The 14,608-nt window shown below is 42.9% G+C and overlaps 1 protein-coding gene across 1 annotated transcript in view; it reads right to left on the reverse strand.

Annotated features, from left to right (window-relative positions):
* Window positions 1-916: 916 nt before the first annotated feature.
* Window positions 917-14,608, reverse strand: part of ctsa (cathepsin A) — an 18,143-nt gene continuing 4,451 nt past the window's right edge. Inside the window, exons 2-14 of the mRNA XM_034151663.1 lie at window positions 12,314-12,474; window positions 11,168-11,279; window positions 10,083-10,133; window positions 9,223-9,309; window positions 8,804-8,959; window positions 7,807-7,983; window positions 6,378-6,466; window positions 6,146-6,224; window positions 5,664-5,812; window positions 3,495-3,570; window positions 2,327-2,416; window positions 1,459-1,560; window positions 917-1,257 (exon numbers count right to left, since the gene is read on the reverse strand). Of these exons, the coding sequence (XP_034007554.1) occupies window positions 1,174-1,257; window positions 1,459-1,560; window positions 2,327-2,416; window positions 3,495-3,570; window positions 5,664-5,812; window positions 6,146-6,224; window positions 6,378-6,466; window positions 7,807-7,983; window positions 8,804-8,959; window positions 9,223-9,309; window positions 10,083-10,133; window positions 11,168-11,279; window positions 12,314-12,474 (1,413 nt within the window). The 3' untranslated portion in view covers window positions 917-1,173. The remainder of the gene's footprint in view (window positions 1,258-1,458; window positions 1,561-2,326; window positions 2,417-3,494; window positions 3,571-5,663; window positions 5,813-6,145; window positions 6,225-6,377; window positions 6,467-7,806; window positions 7,984-8,803; window positions 8,960-9,222; window positions 9,310-10,082; window positions 10,134-11,167; window positions 11,280-12,313; window positions 12,475-14,608) is intronic.

The following is a 14,608-nucleotide window of genomic DNA, read 5'->3' on the forward strand; positions in this document are numbered from 1 at the left end:
GATCTGAGTACTTCTACTTTTACTCAAGTACAAGATCTGAGTACTTCTACTTTTACTCAAGTACAAGATCTGAGTACTTCTACTTTTACTCAAGTACAAGATCTGAGTACTTCTACTTTTACTCAAGTACAAGATCTGAGTACTTCTACTTTTACTCAAGTACAAGATCTGAGTACTTCTACTCAAGTACAAGATCTGAGTACTTCTACTCTCAAGTACAAGATCTGAGTACTTCTACTTTTACTCAAGTACAAGATCTGAGTACTTCTACTTTTACTCAAGTACAAGATCTGAGTACTTTTACTCAAGTACAAGATCTGAGTACTTCTACTCAAGTACAAGATCTGAGTACTTCTACTCAAGTACAAGATCTGAGTACTTCTACTCAAGTACAAGATCTGAGTACTTCTACTCAAGTACAAGATCTGAGTACTTCTACTTTTACTCAAGTACAAGATCGGAGTACTTCTACTTTTACTCAAGTACAAGACCTGAGTACTTCTACTTTTACTCAAGTACAAGATCTGAGTACTTCTACTTTTACTCAAGTACAACATCTGAGTACTTCTACTTTTACTCAAGTACAAGACCTGAGTACTTCTACTTTTACTCAAGTACAAGATCTGAGTACTTCTACTGTTACTCAAGTACAAGATCTGAGTACTTCTACTTTTACTCAAGTACCAGATCTGAGTACTTCTACTTTTACTCAAGTACAACATCTGAGTACTTCTACTTTTACTCAAGTACAAGATCTGAGTACTTCTACTTTTACTCAAGTACAAGACCTGAGTACTTCTACTTTTACTCAAGTACAAGATCTGAGTACTTTTACTCAAGTACAACATCTGAGTACTTCTACTCAAGTACAAGTACTATAACTAATAAATCAGATCGATGTATAAAACGTTAGAAATGAAGGTCAGAGTTCAGACTTTATTCAGAAACAAGATTCACATTCAAACATAAAAAGGCGGCAGTTTCGTTTCCATGGCAACGGCCGAGTGGAGCGCTGTGATTGGCAGGAGGTCGAGGCGATTCATTTAAAAAAATGTTAAAATATGTAAGCGGCAGCTGATTGGCTGGCAGTGACAGGAAGACAAATATAAACAAACACAAATTACGGCAGCCCAGAGAGCCCAAACAGAGCGGAGGTCACAGAGAGGTCAGAGGTCAGTAGGGTTGCCTCTTGATGAATCTGGAGAACATGGCGAAGGCAGCGATTGGTTTATCTGATGGAACCATGTGACCAGAACCCTGCAGGAGAACCAATCAAAAGGTCAAACTGGGAAAAAAAATGTAATCTCAGTTTTAATTTGCAATAAATAGTTTAATAATGGCGACATTTCTTTAAATTGATATTAAAGGTAAATATCACTCGATCATAGACGCAGTCATTAGACAGACAGGTGAGAGCCCCGCCCACAGAGATGACATCACAGGAAGTGAGGTGTTTACCTTCACAGTCAGGAAGGCGATGTTGTCGAACTCTTTGACGAAGCCTCCGACCTGCCGACCGTTCACATCGTTAAAGAGCCAGGGACGCCTCTGCACCTCCACCTGAAACACAGGTAACACACACACACAGCTGAAACACTGGTAACACACAGGTAACACACACACAGCTGAAACACAGGTAACACACAGACAGCTGAAACACCGGTAACACACAGGTAACACACACACAGCTGAAACACTGGTAACACACAGACAGCTGAAACACAGGTAACACACACACACCTGAAACACAGGTAACACACACACACAGCTGAAACACAGGTAACACACAGACAGCTGAAACACCGGTAACACACAGGTAACACACACACAGCTGAAACACTGGTAACACACAGACAGCTGAAACACAGGTAACACACACACACCTGAAACACAGGTAACACACACAGCTGAAACACTGGTAACACAGGTAACACACACAGCTGGTAACACACAGGTAACACACAGGTAACACACACAGCTGAAACACTGGTAACACACAGGTAACACACAGGTAACACACAGGTAACACACAGGTAACACACACAGCTGAAACACTGGTAACACACTGGTAACACACAGGTAACACACAGGTAACACACAGGTAACACACACAGGAAGCAACACACACATGAGACACACAGGTAATACACAGGTAACACACACAGCTGAAACACTGGTAACACACACGGGTAGCACCACACACACCTGAGACACACGGGAAGCAACACAGGTAAAACCACACAGGTAACATATACGGGTCGCACCACAAACACACACACAGGTAAACACACACACACCTGAGGAACAGGTATAATGTTAAAGTTACCTGTTGCTGCAGAGACTCCACAAACCACTCGTCCCCCATGAAGTTACAGGCCATGTCCACGTCCCCGTTATACACCAGGACACGGTACTTCTGCAGAAGAACATCAGCCAATCAGAGCATTAGCCAATCACAGCAGATCTTCAGCCAATCACAGCTAAACAAACACTTTTGAACTCCATTTTAATTGGATGACGGATTTTAGTGATGGTTGGTCTGGATCTGAAGCCCTCAGAGGGACTGAGAATGGACAGGTGTGAGATCAGGTGAGGACAGGTGTGAGGACAGGTGTGTTTACTGAACAGGTGTGAGAACAGGTGTGTTTACTGACCAGGTGTGTTTACTGACCAGGTGTGTTTACTGACCAGGTGTGTTTACAGGTGTGTTTACTGACCAGGTGTGTTTACAGGTGTGTTTACAGGTGTGTTTACTGACCAGGTGTGTTTACTGACCAGGTGTGTTTACTGACCAGGTGTGTTTACAGGTGTGTTTACTGACCAGGTGTGTTTACTGACCAGGTGTGTTTACTGACCAGGTGTGAGAACAGTGTGTTTACTGAACAGGTGTGAGAACAGTGTGTTTACTGAACAGGTGTGAGAACAGTGTGTTTACTGAACAGGTGTGAGAACAGGTGTGTTTACTGACCAGGTGTGTTTACTGACCAGGTGTGAGGACAGGTGTGAGAACAGTGTGTTTACTGAACAGGTGTGAGAACAGGTGTGTTTACTGACCAGGTGTGTTTACTGACCAGGTGTGTTTACTGACCAGGTGTGTTTACTGACCAGGTGTGAGGACAGGTGTGTTTACTGACCAGGTGTGAGGACAGGTGTGTTTACTGACCAGGTGTGAGGACAGGTGTGTTTACTGACCAGGTGTGAGGACAGGTGTGTTTACAGGTGTGTTTACTGACCAGGTGTGTTTACAGGTGTGTTTACTGACCAGGTGTGAGGACAGGTGTGTTTACTGACCAGGTGTGAGGACAGGTGTGTTTACTGACCAGGTGTGAGGACAGGTGTGTTTACTGACCAGGTGTGAGGACAGGTGTGTTTACTGACCAGGTGTGTTTACAGGTGTGTTTACTGACCAGGTGTGTTCACAGGTGTGTTTACTGACCAGGTGTGTTCACAGGTGTGTTTACTGACCAGGTGTGTTTACAGGTGTGTTTACTGACCAGTGCAGAGAGCAGCTTCAGGTACTGCTTCCTGACGTCCATGTAGAGACGGCCGTAGTTCAGGTTCACCTCCGAGCTGCAGCACAGGGTTACAACTTTATTTAAACAGCCGAGGCAGACACAAAACAACTTTCCAATATCGACAGGTGACCTACAGGTGTGTTAATTACTGCCACTTCGCTTTAATTTGTTTACCATGGTGTACCTGTCTGTTATTTGTTTTTATTATTAATAAAGTGTGCCTACTTTAATATGCAAGTCTATTCGGTGTTACAGGTGCGCAGTTTTACAGGTGTGTAATGTTACAGGTGTCCAGTGTTACAAGTGTGTTACAGGTGTGTAATGTTAGAGGTGTCCTGTGTTACAGGTGTGTTACAGGTGTGTAATGTTACAGGTGTCCAGTGTTACAAGTGTGTTACAGGTGTGTAATGTTAGAGGTGTCCTGTGTTACAGGTGTGTAATGTTAGAGGTGTCCAGTGTTACAGGTGTGTTACAGGTGTGTAATGTTAGAGGTGTCCTGTGTTACAGGTGTGTTACAGGTGTGTAATGTTAGAGGTGTCCAGTGTTACAGGTGTTACAGGTGTGTAATGTTAGAGGTGTCCAGTGTTACAGGTGTGTTACAGGTGTGTAATGTTAGAGGTGTCCAGTGTTACAGGTGTTACAGGTGTGTAATGTTAGAGGTGTCCAGTGTTACAGGTGTGTTACAGGTGTGTAATGTTAGAGGTGTCCTGTGTTACAGGTGTGTTACAGGTGTGTAATGTTAGAGGTGTCCTGTGTTACAGGTGTGTTACAGGTGTGTAATGTTAGAGGTGTCCTGTGTTACAGGTGTGTTACAGGTGTGTAATGTTAGAGGTGTCCAGTGTTACAGGTGTGTTACAGGTGTGTAATGTTAGAGGTGTCCAGTGTTACAGGTGTGTTACAGGTGTGTAATGTTAGAGGTGTCCTGTGTTACAGGTGTGTTACAGGTGTGTAATGTTAGAGGTGTCCTGTGTTACAGGTGTGTTACAGGTGTGTAATGTTAGAGGTGTCCTGTGTTACAGGTGTGTTACAGGTGTGTAATGTTAGAGGTGTCCAGTGTTACAGGTGTGTTACAGGTGTGTAATGTTACAGGTGTCCAGTGTTACAAGTGTGTTACAGGTGTGTAATGTTAGAGGTGTCCTGTGTTACAGGTGTGTAATGTTAGAGGTGTCCTGTGTTACAGGTGTGTTACAGGTGTGTAATGTTACAGGTGTCCAGTGTTACAGGTGTGTTACAGGTGTGTAATGTTACAGGTGTCCAGTGGTATCGGTGTGTTACAGGCAGTGGTTGCGTTAGACTTTTTCGTTGTCTGTCATTTTGACGGACAGGATCGTAACATTTCCGTCATAATCCATTATTACCCGTCATTTTATTTTTCATGTTTTAATGATGAGACATATTTAATATTTATGTTTGGGTACTAAGCAGCAAATGTTCATTCATTCCTTTTTTTTATGATTCATACAGAACTTTTAAGGGCATGGAGAAAAACAAAGATGAACAGAGACACCGACCGTGCGGTCACTTTTCATGTCGAAACGAATATGAATGATTTATTTTTTCCTTGCCACTTGCTTGTCCCTCTGCTGCTGGCTGAACGTTGTCAGTGTTAGTCTTACTGGCTTGTCCTTCATCCTCCACTGCATCAATCCCTCTTCTTTCACCTCGTTTATCCACACCATCACAATTACTGGGCTTATTAAAAAAGCTTCGGACACTCAGCTGCCGTGACATTTTGCGATTGCTAAAGCCGGTTAAACAACGAGGAAATCAACGAGGTCAAATACAAGACTAGACAATAGCTACTTAATATGCACACACTCGCCACCAACTGGACAGGGGTGTGAATTACTAAATAATAGTTAAAGTAGAGTACAGTAGATCGCCCTCAGTCGACCTGGCCATAAGGATGTAATATAATGTGGGCCGCTGGTGGACATTTTGGCGCTGTTCCGAGTTGTGTTCTAATCTGTCAAAATGACGGACTGCTTTCAGAGTTTTCCGTCATTCTTGGAAAAATTACGTCATAGACGGAAAATATTCGGTTAACGCGACCTCTGGTTACAGGTGTGTAATGTTACAGGTGTCCAGTGTTACAGGTGTGTTACAGGTGTGTAATGTTAGAGGTGTCCAGTGGTACCGGTGTGTTACCTGCAGATGACCCAGTCCAGAGCCTTGGGGCTGATGTGCAGAGCAGCTCTGACTAACTTGTTGTTCAGGTAAAGGGAGCAGGGGGTGGAGTTAGTGCAGGGGGGGTCCAGCCTCACAGACAGGTGACGAGACGCCAGACCTCGTAACTTCTACACACACACAAACAGTAAGAGAAGGAGCTTCCGTCAGACAGGTGAAGGACCTCTAACATTTATTATTTTTAATGTTATTATAGTTTACTTATAATAGTTCTAGTGTTTTTTTTTTATTTATTTTTTACTTTTATGTACGCACCATGACACCAAGTCAAATTCCTCGTGTCAGCCTACCTGGTAATAAACCCGTTTCTGAATATATTTGTATGCATGCTTCCTAGTTAACATGGAGCTGTCTTCGGCTCTTTTCTGCTCTAACAAATGCAAATGTCCCCTCTGTGGGACGAATAAAGGGATTCTGATCCTGACATGAACACCTGTCCTCACCTGGCTCCACAGCTGAGTCGACTGATGGTTGATGAACGAGTTCCCCAAGTCTCTGATCACCAGCTGCCCCTTATCAATACTGAGGAACAAACAGGAAGTCAGCTGTTACACCTGCGGGAGGTGAGCTTAGAACAGTAGCTGAAGACTCGAGGGTCAGGTGTTAAAGTAAAAAATACATGAGTTACATTTTCACCCAAATTTAGGACAAGAGAGGTTAAAGGTCACAGCTCACCTGAGTCTCTGGACTCCACCTGGACAGGGAGCGTACAGGTTGTACATGTTGAGACCTGAACTGTAGACGATTGTCTGAACATCACCGATCTGCAGGAGAAACACCCGGTTAAAAGGTCTGCTCTTATTCTGTTTTTAGGCATATATTATAGGTCTCAGATATAAACAAAACATGTCAGGGTTTCTGTTAGCCGGTAATTACCGGTGTTTAGCTGGTAACATTTATTAAAAAAACAGTAAATTCAAAACCTGCCGTTCAAAATGTCCGGTAATAATTAGGGATACTCCGATCGATTGGCCGCCGATCATTATCGGCCGATATTCACTCTTAATAGTTTGATCGGTGCTCTCTATAAAGGCCGATCAGGAGAGCTGGATCTGATCAATATGGACATAAACGCGAGTGAAGTTTAACCGGACGAGAGAGAGAGATCAGATCAGCTGCTGAGTCTGACAGAGACACGCAGCTCTGCATTATCACCTGAAGCCCCGCCCACTGTTTAGCTGCATGAGAAACAGATGGGCTGTCAGGAGAGAGGGAGAGTTTATTTCCTGACACTTTGTGAGTCTCCTGACACACCGGGGACGCACCGGGGACGCACCGGGGACGCACCGGGGACGCACCGGGGACGCACCGGGGACACACCGGGGACACACCGGGGACACACAGTGATGTAGAGAAGACATCAGATAGTGCATGATAGGAGAGCTTTAAAAACACAGGTACGTGTCAGGTATTGTCGTGGCTTCCTTCCTTATTTTTCTATAAAGCCACTAGACGCCTTCAACTGAGCCTCGACGGCCCATCACTGTCCCTTTAGAGAGAGGCCCATCACTGTCCCTTTAGAGAGAGGCCCATCACTGTCCCTTTAGAGAGAGGCGCCGTGGGAATTGTAGTCTTTTATACTCTGGTTAACTACAGACGTCACGGTAAAGTGGCCTTTCTTATAAAAACGAAATACTGGCTGGCTGTCTGTCTGTCTGTCTGTCTGTCTTCTGTCTGTCTGTCTTCTGTCTGTGAGGGATTGTGTCTCTCCTGGTGTTCAGCAATATTCACATTGTTACCAATCTTTCTATAAAGTGAAGATTTGTTTCGCTCCATGCTCTGATCGATTAACTGCATGCTGTTGAAGAAACCCAATAAAATACTGCCTGGAGGTCTGAAGGGGTCTGGAGGTCTGAAGGGGTCTGGAGGTCAGGAGGTCTGAAGGGGTCAGGAGGTCTGAAGGGGTCTGGAGGTCTGAAGGGGTCAGGAGGTCTGAAGGTCAGGAGGTCTGAAGGGGTCAGGAGGTCTGAAGGGGTCTGGAGGTCTGAAGGGGTCTGGAGGTCTGAAGGGGTCTGGAGGTCTGAAGGGGTCTGGAGGTCTGAAGGGGTCTGGAGGTCTGAAGGGGTCTGGAGGTCTGAAGGGGTCTGGAGGGGTTTAGACTCACGGCGGCGGAGCAGTTGTGGTTCTTGTTGCTGTAGAAGTTGCACGTCCCCTCTCTGCAGCAGAACGCCTGCAGCTCGCTCCACAGGAGGCTTCCCAGCAGCCCGTGGTAATAGGCAAAGTAAACCAGAGAGTTGTCGTTCATCTCGTAGCTCGACAACCCGTTTCCCACGGCAATGCCCTGCGACACACGTGACTCAGTGTTAGCAATGTAAGATAATAAAAAGAGACATGGCACTGTACATGGCATTAGAGAAATTAAAAGACTAGAAATAAACTGGACGTCGATTTTGAGAAAGGGTCAGAATTTTGATTATTATTATGATTTCCTACAAGAACTGGTATTCCTCCATCTTGTGACTGTGTAACTCCCTCTCTTGGATATCAGCATGTGAAGGACACTGTTCAGGAACTAGTTGATGCTCTGGATGTGATGACTACTTCCATTCTGGAGAGGATCACAGCTACATGGATCCTGAGATTGAAGCTCAAGATGGACAAAATGTTGACAAAATGTTGTCCCTGGTCAAAATGTTGAGATGTTTGATTAAAAGTCAACATTTTGAGAAAAAGTCAACATTTTTGGATTTTTTATAAAAAGTGACATTCTTTTAGATTTTGAGGAAAAATTCAACATTTTTGAGATTTTGAGAAAAAGACAACATTTTTGAGATTTTGAGAAAAAGACAACATTTTTGAGATTTTGAGAAAAAGACAGAATTTTGAGATTTTGAGAAAAGAACAGAATTTTGAGATTTTGAGAAAAAGTCCGAATTTTTAGATTATCAGAAAAAGTCAGAACCGGTATTCCTCCATCTTGTGACTGTGTAACTCCCTCTCTTGGATATCAGCATGTGAAGGACACTGTTCAGGAACTAGTTGATGCTCTGTATGTGATGACTACTTCCATTCTGGAGAGGATCACAGATACATGGATCCTGAGATTGAAGCTCAAGCCGGAGACCAGGGAGATGTTTCTAACAAGTAGCATCAGTGTTTACCTGCAGGTTGAGGGTGGAGTCCTCCATCACTCTCTCAGCCAGTGTCGGGATGTAGATTCCTCCGTAACTCTCACCTGTGAGGAACAGCTCGCTCTTACTGAACTCTGGAAACAGCCGGAAGAACTCCTTCAGAGCCAGGTAGTTGTTCATCGACACCTGAGGAGGAAATATAAACAAAAACACACTCAGCCTCAGTCCGAGAGCCAATCAGAAACCGAAACTCAGTCTGAGAGCCAATCAGGAGCAGAGACTCAGTCTGAGAGCCAATCAGGAGCAGAGACTCAGTCCGAGAGACAATCAGAAACCGAAACTCAGTCTGAGAGCCAATCAGGAGCCGAAACTCAGTCTGAGAGCCAATCAGGAGCCGAAACTCAGTCTGAGAGCCAATCAGGAGCAGAGACTCAGTCTGAGTCACAGACCTCGGTGTCGTTGGTGGCGTAGTTTTTATCGTCCGAGTACGAGAATCCGACCCCTGCTGGAGACTCCAGGTACAACACGTTGGCAATCTGCAAGGAAACCGTGAACCAATCAGCTTCCAGGAATCACAACAACAACATTGAGATGCTAGGTTTGGTCACATGACTGCCCGCATTTCAATGTAAATACTGCTATATATCAGGGTTTCCGTTAGCCGGTAATTACCGTTTTTTAGCTGGTAACATTTATTAAAAACCGGTAAATTCAAAACCTGCCGTTCAAAATGTCCGGTAATAATTAGGGATGCTCCGATCGATTGGCCGCCGGTCATTATCGGCCGATATTCACTCTTAATAGTTTGATCGGTGCTCTCTATAAAGGCCGATCAGGAGAGCTGGATCTGATCCATATGGACATAAACGAGAGTGAAGCATAACCGGACGATAGTAATTACCTGCTAACGGAAACTCTGCTACACAATTATTATTATTATTATTATTATTGAAACATGACCGGTAAGTTTCACATTTGTCCGGTAAGATAAATTCTGTCCGGACATTTGACCTAGCGGAAACCCTGCTATATATATATATATATATATATATATATTTTTTAAACTTAGTTTTTTTCAACAGCATACAGAGCATGCATCAAAAGTAGGTCAACAAACCTTCACTTTATAGAGAAATAGTAATAATGTAAATACTGCTTAACTATAAAAAAAGATGATGTTATTATAGCTTTCTTAAAATAGTTTTCTATCTGTGTTTTTAATTTTTGTTTGACTTTTATGTCTGCACCACAACTCCAAGTCAAATTCCTCGTACGTGTACCTGGTAATAAACCTGACTCTGAGTCTCACCTTGTTCCAGGAGTACGGGTTGTACTGCAGCGTCGCTCCGTCATCCTGGATCTGAAACAGAAAGGCAAGCAGAGCGTCAAATATTCTGGAAGACCTTCTGGAATATCTTTAATTACACAAATGCTGCCGACTCGTCTCGCTACGACATGCTGCCTACTCGTCTCGCTACGACATGCTGCCTACTCGTCTCGCTACGACATGCTGCCTACTCGTCTCGCTACGACATGCTGCCTACTCGTCTCGCTACGACATGCTGCCTACTCGTCTCGCTACGACATGCTGCCTACTCGTCTCGCTACGACATGCTGCCTACTCGTCTCGCTACGACATGCTGCCTACTCGTCTCGCTACGACATGCTGCCTACTCGTCTCGCTACGACATGCTGCCTACTCGTCTCGCTACGATATGCTGCCTACTCGTCTCGCTACGATATGCTGCCTACCTCACTACGATATGCTGCCGACTCGTCTCGCTACGATATGCTGCCGACTCGTCTCGCTACGATATGCTGCCTACCTCACTACGATATGCTGCCGACTCGTCTCGCTACGATATGCTGCCGACTCGTCTCGCTACGATATGCTGCCTACTCGTCTCGCTACGATATGCTGCCTACTCGTCTCGCTACGATATGCTGCCTACTCGTCTCGCTACGATATGCTGCCTACCTCACTACGATATGCTGCCTACCTCACTACGATATGCTGCCTACTCGTCTCACGATATGCTGCCTACTCGTCTCACGATATGCTGCCTACTCGTCTCGCTACGATATGCTGCCTACTCGTCTCGCTACGATATGCTGCCTACCTCACTACGCTATGCTGCCTACTCGTCTCACGATATGCTGCCTACTCGTCTCACTACGATATGCTGCCTACGATATGCTGCCTACTCGTCTCACTACGAACATGTCAATATGAAAGCAAACATTGAGTTGTTTACAGTAAATATCACCGTTTACTTATTTTATCCGTACAGCTGAATTTAAAGTCAGTGTGTCCCATCCTTTTATACAGGATCCCATAATGCTTTTTGGTGCTAGACGTTCCTAAACAATCAGATGTATAGATTTCAGACCCACCAGGTAGGGTCCGTGCTCAGTGAGCAGTCCGTCCAGAGAGCTGCATCCTGGGCCTCCGTTCAGCCACAGCACCAGGGGGTCTGAGGACGGGTCCTTCTGGGACTCCACCAACCTGAACACAATCTGTTAGAGCACTCTGATGCTTTTGTAAAAAGGACAAATATTGTCACTTAATATATAGTATAATAGAATAAAAAAAGACTACATTTCCCAGACTCTTAACCTGTTAAGCCCCAAAGCCCCCGTCGGCGGGTTTTTATTAAAAATTTTAATTAATTTTTTTAATTTTAATTGTTTTTCTTTGGATGGAATGAATACCTATGGTGATAATTCAATGTAATACATCATTTTTATAGTCTGGTACCTGAAAAAGGTCAAATGGCACTGATGGAACCAGATGTACCCAAATGTGCCGAAAGCTTATTCCGCCTGGAACTTCTTTTTGCTAAACCTCTCTAAAAAGGTCAAATTTAACTTGTTTTGCATCAATCTTGATACAGGGTACTTATTATATGTTATAGTTTGGATTCCTAAAGCTTGTAGTCTACCATCCCATCATTCAAGGGTGGTTTTCACTATAAGTAATGTTTTTTCTTTAGGCGGAGGTAAGAATTTACCTTTTTTTTACTATGTTCCATCTGAATTTACTCTGACTGAGAAACATTTATATTGATTCTGACACTTCTACATCCAACTCACAGATGTAACCTTGCTTTGATAAAAGAAATTATTCATATAACCCTTTTAGAAGTGAAGTTGTAGTCATTTGTTTTGGGCATGTCATTTTCGAGCCTGAAACCTGAAAAACAGGCTCGGGGCTTAACAGGTTAAAGGGACACAGAGACACAGAGACACAGAGACACGCACTGTACATAATGTTCAATCTAATATTTAATAATCCATTCCTCACACACTTAATGTATATATAATATCCTGCTTTATATTTTGTTACTGTACATTTGTATTTCCACATGTATTTTTTCTACTTTTTGTCATGCTATTTGAGATGTTTACATTTCAGATTGTTTATTTCTAGTCTTTTCATTTCTCTAATGTTCAAAGCCTTGTCTTTTTACGCTGCTGCCACGCAAACATTTACCAAATTGGGATGAATAAAGTACTTCTTAAAAGTCTCTCAGTCCTCACCAGTAGTGCAGATGTTTCCCGTCGGCCACGTTCAGGTATCCAGAGAAGTGTCTGAAGCTCGGCTGTTTCTGAAGGCCGGGGAGGAACTTCACCTCGTCTGCAGCCGGCGCTGCCATGACAACCAGCAGAGAGGAGAGGAAACAACACAACAACAGCACCATCTGAAACACAACAGGAAGTGATTTACTATCATCCGAACCGATCACAAGAAGCTACTGATTTTCAACATGTTTTAGTCTTGACTTGTTTATTGACAACGGAAGAGGGTTAGAGCCAAATGAGAAACACAAAATTGGAATGTGACCAAAAAAAGTGAACATTATGAAAAGAAAGTAAGAAGTCCGAGAAAGAAAGTCAGACATTCTGAAACTGAACATTATGGAAAAAGTGAAAAAAAGTCTGGAAAAAAAAGTAAAAATTCGGAGAAAGTAAATAATTCGGCAAAAGTAAAAGAAATTACAGTAAAAATTCTGAGAAAATCCCGTTTTGATTCTATTTTGAGATGTTTAAATTCTAGTATTGTTTATTTCTACTTATGTGCAATGCCGTATTTTTTTTAATGCTGCTGCAATGCAAACATTTCCCAATTTGGGATCAATAAAGTACTTCTTATCTTATCTTAAAAAGTAAAAATTCTGAAATTAAAGTAAACATTTAGGAAAAAAAGTCAGTATTCTAGAATTAAAGTGGACCTATCATGCTATATTTAAATGATATATTGTAGGGCCATACCTATATAAGGTATATTTATACGTTTCTGTTTTCAAAATACCAAACAGATCATGCATTTTAGCCATGCCTCATTTCTCTCCATGTGCTGTTTGCTGTCTACGGGTCTGATTCTGCTGACCACGCCCCCCTGCAGGAGAGGTGAGCCGTGCTCTGATCAGCTGCTGGGCTGTCAGAAGAGGGGGAGAAAAAGAGATCTCTGTCCTCCGTGTTTTATTATATAGAGTCGTTATTCATTTGTTTTAAAGCTCAATAAATAACAAAGAAGACCTTTGACCGGCACTTTTTCTCATTTTGGTCCGGAAGATTTAAACTTTAACGGACATCTTGACCGGCGAAAGAAACTGAAACTGAAACTCTGCCGCACGGTCCCCTCGTTCCTTGGAAGAGGCGGAGAGGTGGGTGTTTGTCATCTGCTGGTGGACTAACCGGAGAGAATTACAGTGCTTGCCTCGACGGGGAGGGATTGCATTGAATTAAAGCAGCGGGAGCAAACCAAGCCCCCAGGAAGTGCGCCGGACTCAGATGAAAATATTCGTGGTGGCCAAACGGCGGTACTACACTTCCTTTTGGTTGCCAGGCCCGGAAACACTTTTTCCCATTGACTTACATGGGGAAAGAGTGGTCTGTAAATCGTTGGATAATTTGTTTTAAACTAAATAAACTACCCAGTATGAACACTTGTATAGCCCTTATTAAAAACATTCGTTCCTCAAGTTGTAAAAATGTGCTAATAACGTTATTCTGAGAGTTATTTCCCTCTGCATTATGAACGCGCATCTAACCCACGGGACCGCGCCGCCCGGCACGTTCATGTTACGTGTTCAGCACTACATGCGTTTATCTTTACCCATGGATGCACAATAAGAACGGACCCATATCGCCTTACTGCCAGCCCACGGAGCTGTAATAATGGATATATTGCACATGTTTGCTGTAATTCATCATTTGTAAAATATTATACTACATGGGCTGTATGATTAAATCTTGTATTAAATAAAGTTAATATTACCGACGTAGATTAACGTCCCTGTAGCTTCTTATTGAACTTGCAATATACCATTAAAGGAGTTGAACGTTGCGGTTTGCTATTACTGTAATACCACGCAGGGATAAACCAGAGTTTACAACCTTTGCATGTGGGCACAACACGTTTGACCCAGATCAATTAGCTATACCATGATCTCGCCCGAGGAAGTCGTCATACTTATACATATATAAAGATATGTGTCAAATCAAATTAACAGTTGTATTAATTATACTTGTATATGTATGTGTATGTATATATATATGTATGTGTATGTATATATATATATATACACACATATACAGTTGTATTAATTATACTTGTATATATATATACACAGTTGTATTAATTATACATATATGTATATATATTAGGGCTGTCAGTCGATTAAAATATTTAATCGCATGATTGTCCATAGTTAATCGCGATTAATCGCAAATTAATCGCACATTTATCTGTTCTAAATGTACCTTAGAGGGATATCTTTCAAGTTTTTAATACTCTTATCAACATATGAGTGGACAACTATGCTTTATATG

Source organism: Trematomus bernacchii, unplaced genomic scaffold (assembly GCF_902827165.1).
Source record: "Trematomus bernacchii unplaced genomic scaffold, fTreBer1.1, whole genome shotgun sequence".
Lineage (NCBI taxonomy): Eukaryota > Metazoa > Chordata > Actinopteri > Perciformes > Nototheniidae > Trematomus > Trematomus bernacchii.